The sequence below is a fragment of the Anser brachyrhynchus genome, assembly GCF_964034855.1.
Source record: "Anser brachyrhynchus genome assembly, chromosome: 8".
Taxonomy (NCBI): Eukaryota; Metazoa; Chordata; class Aves; order Anseriformes; family Anatidae; genus Anser; species Anser brachyrhynchus.
In genome coordinates this window covers 12,070,635-12,091,588 of record NC_137702.1, presented here as the reverse complement: position 1 = coordinate 12,091,588, position 20,954 = coordinate 12,070,635, and the positions used below count along the sequence as shown (strand labels likewise).

At 39.4% G+C, this 20,954-nt stretch overlaps 1 protein-coding gene across 6 annotated transcripts in view; it reads right to left on the bottom strand.

Moving 5' to 3' along the window:
• ST6GALNAC3 (ST6 N-acetylgalactosaminide alpha-2,6-sialyltransferase 3) overlaps nucleotides 1-20,954 on the bottom strand; it is a 238,284-nt gene that overhangs the window by 22,971 nt on the left and 194,359 nt on the right. The window contains exon 4 of one of the 6 annotated variants that reach the window (XM_080601518.1): nucleotides 1-20,954. This exon is cut by the window's left edge and continues 10,796 nt beyond it. The exons of the other annotated variants lie outside the window; for them this stretch is intronic. Coding sequence (XP_080457644.1) covers nucleotides 20,939-20,954 — 16 coding nt within the window. The 3' untranslated portion in view covers nucleotides 1-20,938. 6 annotated transcript variants of the gene reach the window in all.

Here is a 20,954-nt window from a genome sequence, read left to right as displayed (position 1 = left end):
GCAAACAGAAACCTCAAGACACAATGGCCAAGTCCAGCTCCCGCTATGTCCGCTATGCCAGTTACATCACAGCTTACAAAAGAACTAAAAATAAAGCTATGGTTATTTTTTTTGTCTTACAAAAGATGATAGTGGACATGCTGGTTTATCTTGCCCTTTTGAAAGGTATAATGCCAGTGTTTCTCCTGATTCCGCATGAGAACTTTTGACAAGGAAAATGCCCTGAATATTCCAGTCAAAGGCTTCAGAACGGTACTTCAAAACTGACATTCTGTTGGCATACACTAAAATTGGGGTTGCTGAAGGCTAATATAAATACAGTGTCTGAGCTGGCACCGTTGCTTATGTAGCACCTTCCACACACACACCCACTGACAAATTCAGCCAGTTGTGGGGGAATGTGGAAACTGTTTAACGGTGCAGCAGTGATTAAGGGCAATTTAGGATGGGGATGAAGAGCCATGTATCAAGTGAACTCCCCAACAGCATGGGAGACGCTTGTTCAATGCTGGCAGGAGAGGAATACTGATATGGAGCAGTTTCCTAATGCATTCTTGAATTACCTCGGAAATCACTCATCTAAGTATTGACCGGATCTGACTACGTTTAACTTGTTAGATCTGATGAGATCAGGTGGTATGGCTGCAAGTTTGTGATAAGAAGTCAGTGTTAGAAAGAAACTGAAGATCTCAGAAAAGCAAAGAAAGAAACCGTACAAGCCTAAAGTATTCATATGGAAATTATTCGATATAAACAGCTAATTTCTTTTTGAACTGCTCACATAATTGTCTATAACCATCTATCATCAATAAAAACTACATGGATTCACAAACTATTACCATATGAAACAATGCAGGCATCGTGCATCTCATAGGTTTACTAGCATTGCTCAGGGCTTTGCTATTTTAGAGTAATGTCATTATCCTTTATGCTGTGTAGTATTGTCCTCCATTGTGCACTATTCATTATTAGACACTTTGTTATGCACAGCCTCTGCAGATATATAATACACAGAGATTAAGCTAAACTGATTTACTGATACCATAGACATACGTTGCACTGAGATCTGTCACAGGTATTCCTTATGCTTACAAGAAACAGCAAATGAGTTATATTTATACACTTGAGGATCACTTTTTGTAAATGTTGAATGATTTTAGTGGGGACATTATGATTTTGTTTTCCTTCAATTTGTTCCTAAGAGGATGTAAGAAATAAAAATTTACTGGTAGGGGGAAGGAATATAAATTAAACTATTTTATGAAAGCCATTCCTTAAAATGACTCAGACAATAAATTTCAACAATTGTTCACATGCTGCAGCTTCTGTAAGCACCTGCGAATAACAATACAGGTGGAGAAAGAAGAGACAACATCTTCAGCTGAGATGACGCAAGTTTGCTATTTCATTGTGCAAGCATAATCAGAGAGCTGCTCTTCAAACAGGGAACTGTCACTTCCCTTATGGGCCTTGAATGATGCTTTGCTCTTGTTTTACCTTTGTGTTTTTATTTGGCTTCTTCAAGTGCATGTAAAGAACTAGTTTGAAACAATGCTTATTTTCAAATACTGCCCATTTCTACCCTGCAAACTGCAATGTAGACTAGACAGGCTCCATAACATTTAAACAGAGTTTATAGATGCTGTAAGAAGCAGCTGGACTGGAAGTGTTTTGTACAGCACAGTGTTTGAAAAGATGTTAGATACGATCTCACTCAGTCCTCAACAACCCCAGAAAACGAACACATAAGATATTATGCCATTTTTCCTAGGAAGGGTGTTTTTACTTACCTTCCTAGAGATTTCAGGAGTTTACCTTTAAGAAGAGTCTGGAATGAAGGCATAACAAATACAAAATTATCTCCTCCTGATAACTTACTTCACTATTGCATAAATTGCATGAAATGCAATTCTGTATTGCATGAATGCATGAAAATTAGCCATGGGAAAAAACACATTTTACACTGCAGTCTGGAACTGAAACACACGTTGCTGAAATGCTCCTTCCTAAGCAGTTTAATAATGCACATAAATGAGACCTCAGCATTATGCAAGGTATTCAAGGATGAATACTAACATTTAACAAGCTGAAAAGCTGAGACTCAGGTGAACAAAGCTAGGTCTATATGGCTCACAGCTAAATCTGTGCTGAGTTTATATACCATCTTCACTCATGCTCAGCAGCTTGTCAGCCAGCGCCCGAACGTAACTATGTGGCAGACAACGCTACCGCTCCAACTATTTATCACCACCACCAACTGCAGGTTACTGATCCCACAGTTCCAGCAGCAAAATATGTCCACCCCATGCAGGTCCTAAGCAGCTCCCAGCAAAATAACCAGACTAGGCTATGTCACGTCCACTGGAAGCACAGCTGAATTTGTTTTTTCAGCTGGCAGACAGCTGAATTTGCACTGGGACAGCAACCCCCAGTGGCTGGGCAGACAGAAGCAGTTAGGAAGTGGCTGTGTCTTAAAGCAGTGCAGCCAGCAGGGGTATGTGCGTAAACCCTCTGCGGATGTGTATTCATGAGCCTTGACAGAGCAGCTTCCAAGAATTTTCTATTAATAGGAAACTGGGAAAGTAAATGAGTCAGAGGAGGGAAAGCAAAGTATCTGATATTTTGATTATGGACAAGTAACCAATTTCAAAAATACTTTATAAACACAATTATTGGAACCACATCTTTTTCAAGACTACATCGAAGTATGCCTAGTATCCACATACAAAGATTATCATTGTAATCGTAATTGCTTCGCCGCTCCAGGAGTCCACTCCAGGAGCCTGCAGAGCTGACTAAAGATCATTCAGCTCACCTCATTGTCTCTTTTACCTGGCACCACATTGTTATTTACCTGAGCAGTAGTTATAACCCCCCACCCAATTCAAACATTATGCAATGTGACAGAATATTGCCAACTTCAGAGAAGACCACTAGTAAACCACTCCTCCCTAAGCAAATAATGGTGAGAGCTTTTTGGTGCTTTGCCTTAGGTGCTTAACGTTGTTCAAAAATAATCACAAGGGGAGGCGGAAAAGATATTTGACAGAGCTGTTAGGTGGAAGCTAACATTATGGATTTGCTTTCAGTAGCAGAAGGTAGAAGATAAATGTACATTCTAGAAAATAATCTGTCCTTTTCTCCTATTTTCTCCTATTTGTTTAAAAAAAAATTTCAATTAAAATTCTTTTTTTTTCTTTTTCTTTTTTTTTTTTTCCCAAAATGCCATAAAAACGAAGGTGTAAGATTATTTATGTTCTTTAAGATCTCTTCTGGTTTTGGTCTGGCAATGCACCATACTGTGCTCATACCTAAATGACTGTGTGGATAGAGGGCCCCAACTATCACATACTTAGAATGAGTGTTTGCACAAAGTTGTACTGAATTATTAAGTTGCCTTCACTTAAGCACTCCAAAATTAATAGTAGCCTTTCTGTTTCTGTTCAAAGTGCTTCCTTGGGGAAAAAACAGAAAAGCTATTAAGATATTAGCACACCTGTAAATTAAGCAGGCATTCAGACTTATTAACTGCAGCACACAGATGCTATCTGAGGTACCCAAATGGCTCACTCTTGCTCCCACTGAAATCACCAGCAGGACTCTCATTGTCTCCAGAGTCATATAATCAATCCCATAGGATCAGCAGCAAATCAACTAAAGACAAATCTAACTCTCAATCAATTGCATTAAGAATACATAGTAGTCTACAGAACAACAGAAAGGCAATGTATTTGGCAAACACAAGTTGCACAAAACAACAGCTAAATACAGCACTCTCCACAAGGTGTAGGCGAGCCTTTGCAACACGAGCACCTGTGTAAAATTTGCCCTGGCAGTTCTCAAACATCTCCCTTACAGGTGGGCAATGTGCACGCAATCATCCAATTGGGATGGAGAGGCCTGTTGAAAAAGTGAAAATCCCTGTCTGCATCTGCCTCTGAACCTCAAGCAGAGCTGATAAACCTAATGACGCCCTATGAGGAAAAATATATTCAATAAATCATCATGAATAACTAAGGGGGATGTATGCTTAGGTTGGGTATGCAAAGAAAATCTTCATCCTGGCTTGAATGCAGGCAGAAATTCTTGAAGTAAAGAATTTCACATAAGATTAAATGATGGTAAATCCTCTTTCATTGTGCCTCACTGTACAGACTATCCTTCACTGAATGCAGGCTTCGAATATGGGGGAGCTGGTTTCTGAGAGTGCCATCCTTCACTGCCTCAAGTTCTTAGCTTTTTTTTTGTTTTTCTCAGCCAACTCCACACATTCCTCTCACTAACGAGTGCACTTCTACCACAAAACAGACATCAAAATGACTGCCACACCACAGAATTCAGGTTTCCTCAACAGAATAGAAAAGAGACATATTGCCCAATCCTATTTCCCCAAATGATGCAGAATTTCCTTCAGTGAATTGACCTGATGTTCCTGGTAGTTTTGCATTTCTTTTCCAACATGTCCTGTTCAATAAAGTTTGAATAAATCTTCAACAGTTTAAATGAACTGCTCTGGAAAGGGCAAGCAATCAACTTCAAAGCCAAAGGAAAATGACCATTTTTCATTACAGAATTTATATATCATTCAGAAGCAATATCTTAATTTTAACCCATATGGCATCCACAAATGAGCTTCAGCCTCACCTGAAATACGCAAAATCTTGCTGAAAGAAAAAAAATGTGAACACAGCCTTTTACCAAGTTCCAACAGAAGACATTGAGTATTCAAGAGGAAAACAGTGCCAATGATATAATATTGCAAATATTTCTTGAGTATGAAGCAGGAATGATTCAATAGTTTCCTTTGAGAAATTGTGAAACATTTTTTTTCTTGCAAAGAAGTAAAGAACTTGTGAAAGTCTATAACTATTACACTCTAAATAAGTATTAGGTACAGAAATAAAATACACAACAGTTAGGAAAAAAAAAAACAGTCAAAAATTTCTAATCATGAAACTTGTACAGTATCACCCTACTGGTTTCTTCTGGAATAGAAATGAGTATCACAGTGATTAAAAGGAGGAAAAGCAATAATTATATAATTAATTACTAAGGATAGAGGAATAAAATCCTTAAAATTGCAGATGTATTCCCATGGGGTTTGCTATTTGACACCTAAGACATCTGCCAGGAAGAGGTCAGCTGAACTAATCAGTGCTTACACCTTGGCATCGCCACTGAAACACGTCAGCTCTCCACTGCAGGGAGTGGAGCAGTTATTACATGCTGCCTATGACACTAAGTCTCCGAAACAGGCTAGGCTTGATCCTGAATGGAGCTCTGACTGATGAGTCTTTTATAAGCCAAAGAAATCTATACACTGGGTGTCTCAGGAGACGAGTAGTTCAACTTCCTTTGGAGTACCTTCCTCTCCTCTGGCTTTCAGAGCACTCCTTTTCCAGTGTAGTAACTACAGAATGGAAAAAGAATCAACTGAAATTCAGTATCAGACAACTAACTTTGTGGGACACAGCTCAGAGGAAAGTCAAATGTTTTTTCTTATATTCATTTATCTGAACACAGGGTTTAAGCATTCACCACTAGCTGTGAATTCACCTTCTCTCATTGCAGAACCACAGCTTCTCCGGTTGGTCTCACAGGCTGTTCTCAGACCTAATGCAAAACCATCTCTTCATAAATTGGGAATTGTAAAATCTCACAGTGAATGCCTGGCAGCAAACAAACAAATGAAACAACACATCACAGAATAAAAGCAGACATAAAAAAACCCTCATGTATAAAAATTAGTTGTCAGATAGCTGATGACTCCATTCTGTCTTCCTGTAGCTTGTAATACCTAGGAAACCACCCCTCCGCATTTATCACTGTTTACCAGTACCACTCAGGTCTCAGAGCTTGGACCAGCTACAATTGCCACCCACTCCATATTCATGGAATCCATCTCTTTCTCATGCCATCTGTTCTTCGTCCCAGACTAATCATGATATATAGGGTGATATGATTGCTAACTGCTCTGCACACTGCTCCTGGTATCTTACCGTAGCTTTCAGCAGACTCACAACCGTGAGGCTGTGCATACCGTCTCTAAACCTGTGGCGTAAAACCACTGGAGCAAAGAGGCAAGTTTTAGGACTAGCACTACTTCTTGTACTATCATCACTCCTTGTTCAGTGTTAGAAGAGAGATTCTCTCTGATTTCTTACCACTACTATCCTTCAAAGCTACGTTTGGTGCAAACAAATCTGGCGATAATGGCTTCTGTTGGATAACACGGGATCATGTTTTGAAATTGGACTTCGAAAGGACTGTAAGGTTTACCCCTGAAAATTAGGCTTTGATCGGTCTGTTTGGGAGAAAGGCTGGTTATCAGTGATAACACATGTATTTAGACTCTTACAGAAGCCTGACAGGTGCCAGACATAAGAAATTATCATTTTCCTCTGTGAGTCTGGCTCCATTACACACATATTCAGATCCCATTTTTGTTAGCCAAACCCCTGTTTAAAAAATCATTTTACAGGTTTTAAGAAGCCCACAGTCATTTATTCAGAGTTTTTCCTTTTTCTTTCAGTCAGATATTAATAGAACAGCAAAGAAAAATGTTCTCATGGTTTAAAGAACACATTTTTCTCTGTATCTGCCTCTGCTTACATGTGAGGGGAAAAAGGCTCTGATAATCTACAGTACAAGCAGGGAAGGTGTCAAGGGAAAACTTATCTTTTAAAATGCTTTCCTGTTTTATTTCAGGTGAAACAGGCAGTTAATATGCTAGAGGCTGTTTTCCGTGTAGCCCAGAACACTAAAGAGAAGTAGTATGTTAAATATCATATATACAGCCTGCATCATAACACAGCAGCCTAGATACTGCAGGAAAATCTGTGACAACTTAAGATGGATTGGCAGGGGTAAAAGTTTAACAAGTTTTGAAGTAAAAAGTTAAATACCAGAGGGAATGTTTCTTACTATCTGCCCAATATTAAGAACACTAAATAATTTGAAAAACTACAGTGAGCGTAACATATACAGCAAATCACACCAGACTTTACCCTTGCAAACAAAGTTTGAAAGCATTTTTGCTCACAGGAAAAGCGTCTTAGTTTGAATTTGTATGATAAGTAAATATTCCCACTTCTCTGCTGGTTTGGAAGAGAGGTTAATAGAGGTGAAACATTCAACCAACATCTCTAACATACACATTTATCTGTGCTAGAAATCATTATTACTCCTGCTTCATGATTTTATCAGCCTGGATGTAAGATCTGCAAAATGAAGAAAGATTTACAAAAGTGAAGATGACTTTTAGAGCAAAACAGAATTATATGTTTATGATTCTGGTCGGAAATTGAAAGTTAGGGCAGCCATTTCATCGAATAAACAAAGACCAAATTAGCACTTCTCTCTTTGCTACGTTAGGTTTAGGATTCACAGTTTGCACCCACCAAGACCTGGATCTTCAGAACTATCCATACTGGTATGACTCAATCCAGTCAGTAGTAACATTTAGGTGGTTTCTGTTTTTGCTCTGCTTGAATTAACTGTCTGAAAGATTCATTACTTACTTAGTTCAAGGCTCTCAACAACTCTGAATCAACTTTGGTGGCTCATTTTCATAGGACAGACAGTTTGTACACAAATTCAGTTGGAACTTTATCAGTGACTTAGGGTGGCTTGATATGCATGGGACAAAGAGAAGATGATACTTGAGGATGTTAGAACCTTATTTCCTTAACTCACATTACAACCAAATGCATTGTGTATTGTAGTTTTAAAAAATCTATGATGTTAACAGCACAAGTGGTAAAATATGGGTCTAATCAAAATGACTCAATATTGAACATTAAACCCTGCAGTACCCAATTACTCATTTCTGTTTTTTTTTTGTGAAGAATGCAATATTCAAAGGTATAACCTAACCTGCAGCCACAAATAACAGGTATATTAAAAAGAACAGGTTGATTGCAGGGCATCTACATGCTGTTCTGTTACTGTGTGATCTTAGCTTTGAATCCATCAGTAGTAGCAGCAGTACAGTAGTTACATGGTATAGTTTTATTTAAAAGCAATCGGGTCCACAGACTCAGAAAAAACAGTGGCGGTGCTTGTCAGAAAGCAACATTAATAAGCTTGGGCTTGGTATGGGTATGATCTTCTTTTAAAAAAAGGATTTGTGTGTTTTGTTTTGAACTTGTCATTTTGATTTATCTGGAAGCCTCTTCTTGAATTGCCTCAAAAAACCTTAGGCGTGACAAAGACCTTTTTGGGATGTCTTGTCAGACCTTTCTGGCCACCCAGTTTGCTAAATAAGTGACCTGTCGTGTTTGTATTAATTCACTCAGGCCAAGACTAAAATTAATTTTGAAGCTCATAATTCAGCATCTTTCCTTTTGAATGTATTGAGCTCGTTGTGTACAAACACAAACCTGTCTGTCATACAACGGAAAAACAACTCAAAAAAAAAAAATTGGGGGAGGGGGGGGACTCCCTGTCATATGCTTTGAGTTGTTCCCCACCACCGCCAATTTCAGTTCAAACAAGTGCCTGTTTTGTGCTGCAGAGATTGGTACAACACCTCATCCATTTCAAAAGAGAGACTGCTTTATGAACTCATGGAAAACAGTTATTTTATACAGCAACTTGCAGATATGATCCTCTGACAAGCAGCGCTCATTAAAAGAGCATCAGCTGGCTCAAGCAGTAGCCTTGGTTGTTACTGAAGAAAGTCAGACCCTTGGGGATTTTAACACCATTTGTTCAACAAACAGTCTCATTCTGTCCAGCTATAAAAAAAAAATTCCAATTTAAAAATAAATCTTTTGTAATGGGCTCAAGAAAATATATGGTATGGGAGGATTGAGAAGTTATCCATTATACAGGCATTCTGCTCACATCCAGGATCATTCTGCCTTGATAAACGAACAGTGACACTATTGGCAAACCTGGGATTTGAAGTAATGGTTCATTAATGCAACTGCACACTAAGTAATGTACTTGGGTGTCAGTGTTGTGCTGGGTTTTCTACCTCATTGTAATGCTCTTTTTCCTCCTGGATATGCTTAAAAATATCCCGGCACTCCTGTCAATATATTAGTTTGAAAAATGTCACCACCGTGGGTCTGGAACTGTTGTGTGTGTATGTAACTGTGCATTGACACATGCATTGGCTTGATGCATTCTGGTGATGCGAGTTCAGGCTCCTGTAGAGATCCAAATTATGATACGATTGCGCTGAGCTTACAGACTTCTCTCATGCTGGGATGGAGATGGTGTGAGGAAGTAAAATCGCAAAACAGAACACCATGCTCATACTGCATGGTTTGAATAGCTCTTCCAACTGCACACAGTGCGCATCCTGCTTCTCTTTGAGTGTGGAGATTAGATATGGCTGCGCTGGGGATGTGAGGTATTCCGTTTTTCCCTTTCACAAAAGAGATCCTTCTCTCTCTGGTCTGAGCTTCCACCATTCCTTCCTTCCCTCCCTCCTTTTTAAAATCACACTCAACAGTTCCCACATCCACCTGTCAGGGACCAAAAGTCTAATGCAACAGTTTGCATAGCCCATGGCTGTGTTCCAACAGGGTGAATGCTCAAATGCCCTGGCAATCACATTTCAACGTGTCAGTTAAGATTTAGGATCTATTTGAAAAAGACAATTGGAATAGGTACTGCTGGTAAGTAAGGCAAAGTTTTAAAGTGCACATACAGTAGGGGAGGATTCAGTATCAAGGAAACATCATGCAAAAGGGAAAGACTTGGTAATTTATTCCATCTGTCACCTATAGGTGACAGAAAGTTGATTAATCCATCTTTGTGCTATCAGAGGGGAAAAACACATTTTCAGCACAATTATGTAGCATCACGATTAACTATTTTCATGTTTGTCAGCAACAATTGCTAGTCATTGGGTAGCTTGTATAAATTTCTTCTATGAAGTACTCAGAAAAGGTGTGTGTAATTGTTTCAAAGGTTTCATTAGATTTTAATTCGTAGACTGGTGTGACTGGTGCAGAATAAAGTGACCTCATGCTTCCTGCCCCAGGAAATTCTTGGAAATTAGATTCTTCAACTCAGTGGGATTCACACCGCAATGTATTTTAAATTACGAAGAACCAAGTATTTTGCTTGCTGTTGTCCATCTGTGTTATATTCTTCGATTTACTCCTATAAAAGGAATGTATAGATCACTTCTTATCTACATAGCTTAGTGCATCTTACTCAGAAAAAAATCAGGAAGGAAATGTCAAAGGCAATTAAGTTGGAATTAAACAGCTGCAAGGAATCACCAAATGCATTTTGGCCTGACCCAGTGGGAGAGTTTGAAATAGTTTGATTTCATGCAAAAACTCTCCTCACATGGACTTTTTGAAGGAACATACAAGTATTTGGTTGGGATTTTTTTGATATTTTAAAGAATTGTTCAATTTTCCCCAGCCCTATGAAGACATTACTAACAGTCAGCAGCTCTCCTTTGCTCATGGCTACTGATTGTAATCCCTTCCCCTGCCCCCACAGGTAGGGAACCCGAACAAATATCCACTGCAGTTAATGGGATCATCTTAAATCCTTCAGAGGCAACTATACTACTCCATTAACCCACTGGGGACTGGTCGATTGCAACAGAAGCCAGAGTGTGGTTCAATTCCTAACCTGCCTCAATTGCCACAATATATCTTAGGGCACCATTTACCAATGCATCTTTGCACACAAATGAGGCCGAATGCACTGAACCAATGAAGATTACCTCCTGTTCAAACTGTAAAGCACATCAAGGAGCATGCCTAACTAATTCCACCACTGGGCTAAGATCATGCTGTATATCTGACAGTAAGCACAATCTTTCCAGCTTGCCCAGAGGAACTGGGCACTCTTATCGTTTGGCTTTTGATGTGCAGCACCTATGAAATAAAAATACTTAGCAAGCTGCAAACACTAACGGTGCATTTGAAAACTTGTTCCAAGCCCAGATATCTGATATTGAACGCGCCCGTTGGCACACTGCAAGCCAGAGCAATTTAAAAAAACAAAATGAACATACTATTATTGATCTGATTTTGTCTTCTGTGCAAGGTGCAGGCTTTTCCCCCTGAGGTACCCATGCAGTTCACATGGTTGGCTGTAGTCTGAAGGCCACTGAACTAGAGAACAAGTTGATTGATTTCCTATTTGTGTCCAACAGCATTTTAGTAGCATTAAACATTATTTAGTGGCTCTGATTACATTTTAATGAAACTGCCAAAAAAAAAAAAAAGAAAGAAAAAGAAAGAAAAAAACAACCAAAAATAACATCAAGCACCTCATCCCTAACCATAGCATTGTTCTGTCTCTGAAGCAAGCACACTGTCTGGTTGCATTGGAGGGTCACATCTTGATTAAGCAGAGTGTCAAGAGTATTGATAGCATCTTTTCAGTATTCTGGGGAGCAGCCATCAATAAAACCCTAACAGAGTACAATGGCTTCTACTCGTTTTATTAATCATGAAAATGTATTTACAGTTGGAGCCGAAGTGCATTGTACAGAAGCATCAGTTCTCTCTGCTCACATCCACATTACAGTCCCTTTTCATTTTATAGGAATTGAAGTCTAAAATGGAAGTCAGTTCACATGAATCTTCCTGTTGCAAACAATTACTGTTACCAGAAATCTTCAAGGAAAATCAAAACAAAGCTCACAGGCAAATCAAAATGACAAGTTCAAAATAAAAGCACATTAAAGCTTAAAAAAAAAAAAAAAAAAAGATCTATTTCCTTTACCAATTCCAAGTTAATAAAGAAGATTCTGACAAGCACGGTCCTGTCATATATACAGCTGTTTGAATCCCCATTCCCGATCACTTTATATGAAACTGTGTCAAGAAACTACCCTTTCAATAGTGCTAAATGGGAAACATTGCAAGTATATTGACTTTAAAGGTCAAATGCAGGGGAGCAGGACACAGTTTCATGGTTTTTTTTTAGTAAAATTCTCCTCTCATTTCTGGACCACTGCTGTTGATTTGTTTGCAGATAGTTTGGCTTGTCCAGAGGAAGGAGAATGTGGACAGAATCTCAGATTTTCAGAGCGGAGAGGACAAGCTTTCTCCTGCACATCTCCAATATGTGGTGTGGGTCAGATAGGCAAGCTTGCCTGTTCATGAAAACCATGTAAATAAAAATCCTTTCCCTCAAACTATATATATATATATATATATACATTTATTTATTTATTTATTTATTCAGGAAAGAATTTGTTGTACCCACTCACTGTCAGGTCTCTGAGTTACTGGTTTTACCAATCCCAAGAGATGCAAATCATCTCCTGGGACATGACCCACTACAGCACACAGCTCCTCATGGGAGACATTCAACATCCCACGAGATTTGGCTCTTAACACACAGAGGAAGAAAACGAAGAATTAAACTAAACTAAAATAAAATATTTGCATGGTTTGTGTGCACGAAGCAAGGAATCCTTTTGAATACACTGCAGAGGGTGAGCAGCCGGAGAAACAGAGTTCCTACTAGAAAGGGAAAACCACTTCTGTCTCCTATGTCAATTCCATGGCAAATATTTGCAAGGACTAAGCAAGCATACTTAATTGGCTACTCTTTTTGTAAGCAGAAGCTACAAAAGATGTTCATCTTCAAATCTGATTTCATGCCTTAGCTGTCACTAAGGAAATTAAACATTCAGCAAGTCACTCTCGCTGTCAAATATGGAGACAGTTGGCAAATGTAGGCCATAAAGGTAGAGATTAATTACTGGCTGTATGAATTGTTGCTGTTTTCCTCTGTCAATTACGTCATGGTTAATCATGAAATGAACTCCTGAGAGTTTTGTATCTTTCTTCCCTGCATTTTTCACAAATAGAAAGCAAGCAAACATAACCAGAGGTCATTCGAAGCTCTCTTCATCCACTGGCAGGATAAAGTTCTGGGAGTCACAGCAGATCTCTCCATGAACACGGATTTAAGTGTTTTAATCAGTTTCAAAAGATGATTTAAAACTAACAGATCAAGCCATGGCATAATTTATTTCATGAATTTGAATAATATTTATGCACACATTTACTTCTGGTAAAAGAATTTCTGGCTACTATTAGTAGGTATTTCTTGCTCTTTTGGGCTCAGAATCCTTTACATTGGGCTCCATAAGACTTGTCATAGAGGGTACAGAGCAAAGAGAGCTACCAAAAAGAAGAAGAAACAGATATACTGTAGGTCTATCTTAATTGTAGTTACTGAGCTAAGCCTTCCTCCCTCTGAGGCCATGCTGTACTGGGTTTCTACCAAAAGGATCAGTTATAGCAGATAAAGGCTGAATTTCATTAAAAGGTAGAAATATGGGTTGCTATTAAAAAACAAACAAACAAACACATAATATATCAACTTATGTTGGGCAGCCAGTAACATACCAATTTCACTCTAGCACTTCAAAAATGACAATCATCCCTGTTTGCTCCACAGTTTTAGAAAAAGTGTTATTACAGTTATTATTCATTAAATAAGCCTAGATATCAACATTAGCCAATATCTACACAGAATTTCCCACAGGAGACTAGATGAAAAGAATGCTGCAAAAATGTCGTTAAGGTACCCTGATAGCTGAGGGAATGAAATCCTCACAAATACAGACGTGGGACACTAGAGGCACAGTTCTAAGTTTGACTTGGATTGCAAGAATGGTCTAACCCAACTGCCACATGAGGAAAGGAGCCTTTTTCCACTAGCTTTGGCATGTAGGACAAAATCCACCATAAACAGACAAGGAAACTATTCATGCCTGTTACCCACCAGTTCTTTCCTCCTTACAGATAGTTATGGTCACTCTGTAATTGACCAAGTGTCTACCAATACCCCTGAAAGGACTTTGTAAGAGCAAGTATTAGTCTCTCTCCTACGTTACAGTGCCATAAATACCTTTACAGAAGTCTTTTTTTCCCTTCATCTGACACTAAGGAATAGTAAGTTAAAAAGCCTGCTCTGGATCAAATGACCACTTTTGCTGACAGAACTGCAGAAAGACCTCAAGAATTTTAATTTCAAATATGGTGAAAGCCCTATGTGCTACTCTTCACTTCAACAACTGTTAAGATTGCATTAATTGAGAAAAAAGTATGAATAATTGCATGTAATGACATGACCAAAATTATTTTTAATTGGGGTAGTCGGTTATGGTTTGTACTTGACACTGCTCAGTGACACAGCACGGGTCCAAGACAGCAGCCTTTGGTCAGTTCTGGGTCAGAACAAGCCATTCGTATCGTTTGGATTGACCAACATGACAATGTCTCAGTCTTACTCTGGAAAAACTGTCAATGTGTGAGATAAACAAGACAGGCTGCTCAGATAAAGAATAAAAAATAGCAATTATTGAAGGTCTGTTGTTTGAGTTTGCTAGACATAAAACTGATTAAGAACATCACCAACTTTCCTTTCTGCCTCGTGGAAGATGACCAGGGTAAGATGTTGTATTTCCAAAGAGTTATGGGAAGATAACAGGTAAATACAAATACATTTGCCTTCTTCTGGAAGGTGCACACACTGAAATGTGTTAAGCAGCTAAAGCTGTTACAGGGGTTACATCAGTTCTGTTGGCGGGGGGGGGGCACAGAAGAGGTTACAGGAAAGAGCGGACTTTGTCTAAAGCAGAGAAGTAAGAGGCCCCAAAGCAACATATTTGCAATATTTGGACACGGATATATAGAAACAGACAAAACCCACCTGCTTTGATACCTCTGTTTCAGTTCAGCTCTTTATCATCCAGCTAGCAAGCTCCACAGCCCTGTGTGGGGCTCAGCAAGGTTATGGCTCTGGCACTTCTTTCCACTGAAGGGAATTGTGATCTGACATGGGCCTCCTTTTCATACCTATTTTCTTTATGTGATTGCAATCGGATCTAAACCTCCCTGCAGGTATTTTAGAAATTCTATCTTTAGCATAAATGTTCAAACCTTATACATAATCTTCTGCTGTAGACTGTAACTCCTTGTTGAGGCTGAGCCCCGTCGGGCAGCTCTGCACCGCATGGCCGCTCGCTTGCTGTCCCCGGGTGGGATGGGGGAGAGAATGGGAAAGGTAAATGTACGAGAACTCACGGGCTTAGATAAAGACAGTTCAGTAAGTAAAGCAAATGCCATGTGTGCAAGCAAAGCAAACCAAGGAATTCATTTGCTGCTTCCATCAGCAGACCGGTGTTCAGCCGTCTCCAGGAGAGCAGGGCTCATCACACCTAACCGTTTCTTGGAACATAAACGCCATCGCTCCGAACGTCCCCCCCTTCCTCCTTCTTTGCCCCAGCTGTCATTGCTGAGTGTGATGCCACATGCTATGGGACATCCCTCTGGTCAGCTTGGGTTCCCTGTCCTGGCTGTGTCCCCTCCAGCTCCTCGTGCACCTCCAGGTGCTGGCAGGGCAGCACGAGTAGCAGGAAAGCCTGTGGCTCTGTGTGAGCACAGCTCTGCAACAACTGAAACATCAGCGTGTTATCACTGCTATTTTCATAAAAAACCCCGACCACAGCATCACACAAGCCTCTGTGAAGAAAATTAACTCTATCCCAGCCAAAACAGACAAATGGCCTTAATTTATGGATCCGTACATTTTAAAGAAAATACCTCAGTTAATTCTTCACTAGACTTACTGGTAACTAAACAAATATTGGGTGATAGTGGGTTTGGAGTAAAGAGGCCATATTCCAGGCTGCAAGGGCTACCAGGACATCCAGCCACTCCTGTGAACTGTTCCTGGTTTGGCATGGCAGTATCAGGCTACAACCAAATGAAGACTGGAGTATTCCCATGTATGTTGTTAGGACTAAAAATAATTAATTGGCTTATTAACTGACAATAAGATTCTGCTAGTTGGGCTTGTCCCATTTGATTACTTACTACTTCTGTTTACAGGGAATTGGGGACTATCACTACCCACCGCAGCAGTCATTAAGAACACCTACTGAAAAACACTGAAAATATAGGACATTTTCCTTTTTCCAATCAAGCTGTTATGGTTACACGTTTTTGCCTTTTCTATTATCCTAATAATATGAATTACTGTAATATTGGCATAAATAGAATCTTTCTTTTTTTGCCTTATTTTAACAATTAGGCAGCTTTCAGGCTTGGCCATAGGGCTGTCAAAATTAATTGCAATATGACAATAGATGTCATGGATGGGATGAAAAGACCTAAAGCACAACAGTAACATCAGGTAATAAGGCTGAATTATTATAATGGTAAATTTGCATCACATACAATCTTAAAGTGAGGCATTTTAGCACATACCTGGCTAGTTACATTCCTGACAGGCATATGCATAACAAATTATCTTCAGTCCACAGTGGAGAGAGGTTCACTGGTTATTTCTAACTCTTTTCTAATTCTGAAATAGATCCATGCAATTATTTGAAAACTGTGTCTGAAATAAGCTGATTGTTTCAGCACCTGTTTCTTATACAGAAAAGGGACAAAAAATAAGAAAAGAAAAAAAAAAAGGTTGGGGCGGAAAGAAAAAGAAGCACCACAGAAGTGACAATTTGATGGGATGGCAAACTTACCCAGCCATCACTGGGATGCCTGAAAGGCCAGGCATTTAACTTGCTTTAGTACAGATTAATTAGCCAGCTGTGACTCCTAGATCTCTATTTTTAAATAATGACTTGCATAAATCTCTAACGACAAGAATCTACCACTGCTACGTTACACACAACTGTGGCTGCAAGTTATTACCACCAGTGGAAATTCAAGTTTGTGGGAAACTGATGTAAAGTTTTTTCCACAAAGAGCAAGAAAATTAACCCAGACACCTATAGAATTCTACTTGGGCTCACCCCCATTTCTGATATAATGCTACAGGAAATTGCATCCTCACACTTCTTACACAGCTATGACATTGGTAATATTCAAAAATCTGGGAAGGTGCCTGTGTTTTAGCTAGAATTTATACTCATAAAAAGGCAAAAACCAGGGAAATGTGGCAGTAAGCAATGGCGGGTGACTTTGTCCCAAGGCTCATGAAAACTACATCACACTCATTCCTATACGGATACTTGCAACTTCAGTGAAGGTAAGCAGAACTATTTTGCCATTTTTCAGATTGGTTTTGTATATTTTGTACTTATCACCATTGGGCTCCCAGCTCTCTCTCCTTCTGAGCAGATGCACTGAAGTAGGTTTAACTTCCTGCAGGTTTCAGGTAACAGTCGTTCCTTTTCCAACCTCAGGTTCACATTCCCTCAATTCATGTAAAATTTCTGTCTCCAGTCATGGTAAAGACAAAGTGCAAGATGAAAGGAATAGCTGTCTGCAGAGTGAGCCTCGAAAACTTCATACCTCATGATATTGTCACCAGCTGGGATAGCATTCCGGATTCAGGTGGTATTTGTAAACACGATTTTTACCAAAATGATAATCAATAGAATTGCCGTATCATTACATGTGGGGAGAGGGAGAAAATATGAAACACTCCCAAGCTGATCTACGCTGCAGTATTAAGTGAATTACCAACATTTTGCAGTAGGTTTGTCTCGAGGAATACAAAAATAACTTAGCTTTGAAACATCACAGTAGTTATTTAATAGGCGCAAAAGATCAACAGATAATTACAGTGTATTTTGGTAATTACAGTGGATATGATTTATGGTATATTTTAATTACCATAGAGAGCCTAGCATGAAGGACGAATACTTAAAAGTCAAGATAAATATAAGAATACTTCCTCTATAAAAATAAATCCATTAAGTAACATGTACTTCGCTGATATTTGCAAGGAACTGCAAAGCTACAGAAGAATAGCCCTTCTCCGTTTATGTAAACTGCTGATGAGTCACCGGGCCACCCCCCTGTGTGCCAGCTGCTGCAGCACAGTTCTGTTCCCCATCACGGGCATGTACCTTTAAGACATCCAAAGGAAAGAAAACACCTAGTGCTTCACTTTAAATAGGTGACACCAAATGCTATTTTCTTAGCATTATTTCAGCCTTATGCAAATGAATTCCAACACTGTTGTAGGTGAGTCTCTCCTCAATTATGCAAACTTTGGTCTTCAGTATAGAGGTCATTATGTGACAGACAAAAAATTGTATAATAATGAGGTTATTCACATTCTGTTACAGTGCATAAGAATTGAAAGCCAAAAGTGAAATTAACTTTCTTCCTGGTCTTTTTTGTCTTCATAGATTTAGGCTAATAACCTAGTGGTATGGTATGCCCGGGACACAAATATTTTAGAACACAGCATCATACCAATATCACAAAAGCAAACATCATAGTGGGGAGTATTGCATTAACACCCCGCTTCTGAGCTCTAGGAGATGAATTTCATATATAATACAGTGTGATGTTTACCAATTCATTACAATGACCTGGCTTGCTACTTCCTTAGAAAACTGCAAAAATGAAAATGTCACACATATTTGCATTCAGGAGGTTACTATCTATCACTGCACACTTCTTATGCTGTCTAAACAAAAGTCTGCTTTCTGCTGTCAGTCTAATGGCTCAGCTGCTAACCCTATCTGAACTGCCTTTGGGAGGCATCAAGGGACTCTGGATACTGGTAGCTCGAGGCATGAAGAAGACGAAGCACTTTGTTCCCTAAAGAAAGAGAAAAGCTGCTGTCAGGTCAGTGCATATCCCACAGGATCTTCTTTTGGAAGTTATCAGAATAGGCTGGAAGTGGGACTACAAGCAAGGAGAGATGGCAGAGGATGGCTGCCGTGGGAAGCTGGAAGCACAGGAAAGGGATTGATGGGAGCAGGATTTCAGATTGGGAAACTGCCTTAGGTCAAGCTGATTGAGAATGCATCTTCAAGGACAAAAGACCCTACCTGCTGCATGCATGGATAAAGACACCCATGTGCTGGTACCTCCGCTTAAATTCCATCTGTTTCAACTCACTGTTTGGTTGAATCTTTCTGTAACTAAAATAATAGCTTTATAAAATGTGTGTACAGTGTATGGTCCTGGTGTCTTTAAAATAAATCTCTAGCTATTACAAAAAGTAAAAACAACAAACTAAATCTATTAAATGGATTAAGACCCCCCCCCCCCAAATGTTCATTAAAAATCTGCTGAAATCTATAAACCCAAGCGAAGTTTCTAAAATTATTTTAGAGCAACAATCCAACCTGGACAGGGCAAACTGCTCAGCACCTTAATTTTGTGGAATATCACCATTTAGATCGCAGCAGAAAGAGAAGGGCTGTGGTCAGGCTAGCTTATATCTCATGAGATCTCTTTCTGGGAGTTATGAGGATGTGCTGGAAGCAAACAGACAGGAACCAAAATTGATTTCCATTTTATGGGAATTTTTGACAATCCAAAATTCACTTTCACTGCAAACTGAAAATGATGATTGCCAAAGTAACATTTTACAAGGTGTGCCATCAGACATTTTTTATCTTTAAATTTCCCTTTCAAAATGATTTTTGAATTTTCTTTTATTGTTTTTCCAATAAAACATCAGTAATCCATTATGCACTATTTTGCATGTACTGCAAATACGAGCTAAAAGTATCATGCTACCTTCAGAAAGTGGATACGGCTGATTAATTGCCAGTAAAAGCTGACATCTTCCTCTGTTTTTCTGAATGAAGGATACCTGTGTGTAGCACAAATGTGTGTAACGCCAAATAGGGAGCTCCGACTTCAGCTAAAGACTGAAGTGCAAACAAGTCCCATGCCTCCTGTCTGCATGGTAATAAAACAGTGCAAGAAACGCCTCTCCAAGCGGCCTGACCTTCTCAAGTAATGAATACCCAGCAGCTACTGCTGAAGTTGCTGTACCTCAGAATTCATTTGAACTAAAGCCATTTATTAAGGGGAAGATTTTCACAAGGAAAACATGCAGTTATGGGAACAGAAATGCCAGGCATACCTTGGGAAATCTCCTCCCTGTCAAACTCTGCAAAGAACATTCACCTTTTGGTACCTAAGCATGTGTGCCTTAGTTATATGCATTGTCCCTGTGTTTTATACACAAATGCAGACAAATGAAAAGTAATTTTTAATTAATGTTGGCACTAGATCTTTTGGCACTCCAAAAGTCAGAATTCCTAATTCAGCATTTATTCTCTCCTCTCTTTTCCTTTCGTAGGAGATCTGTAGCCCTATCAGTATGTGCAAGAAAAATCGTGACATAATTCCGTTGCATAAATGTTCTTTTTAAAAATCAGTTCTTCCAAAACAACCTCTTTTGTGACTTTGTGGGGAGTCACAAGGGGAAGAATCCCATCAAGTCTTAATGCACCTTCCTGAATTTCTCAGCTTTTGGGAGATAATAGATGTTCTCTGACTCCTTTGTTTGAAATGCCAACATATTTATGTTGAGATCCAGGGTCTGAGGTTGATGCATTATTACAAAAGCAGCAAAGTAGCAACAAGTTCTAAATGCAATTTTCTGTGAGACAGAAGTACATTCTGTTCCACGTTTACATTCAATGATCTTTACATGCTGACTGCAATACCATTATCACATCTATCTGAATTCTTTCTCTGCTAAGGCACAAAAGAAATAATTCTTAATCACACAGCCAACTTAGACTCTCAAGCCATCAGGAGACCAAAGTTTCCTTCTGTGTTGAAAGGGCTGCGCCACAAGAGATGCGGAGGTGAAGGAGAGCTATTGTTTAGCTGCAGGACAAATCCTGTACTCTACACACTGCAGACTGGCAGAGTGCCCAGCACTGGGCTGCTCTGCTCACACTATCAGTTCAGCACAGCTCCAACCTGAGAGAATTATTCTTTATCCGGCAAAAGAAACTTCTTGCTAAGACTGTGCCCATTGTTTAGCATCTTTCCAATGGTGCTGAATGTGCCACTACTGAGTTCTTGAGGTCTGGAGCAACCATGTATGGGTGAGGGCACAAAATCAGCTGGCTCACTTGGCTGTGTTCTTTACCTTTACTTGGTCCAGGCAGGTTAGAGGCAGGTTCTACCAGTTGCATCTGCAAGAAGGAATCTGTTTCCATTAAGAAATAGTCTCTGAAATCACCAAGCCTGCTTACTCAAGGGCAGGTCCAG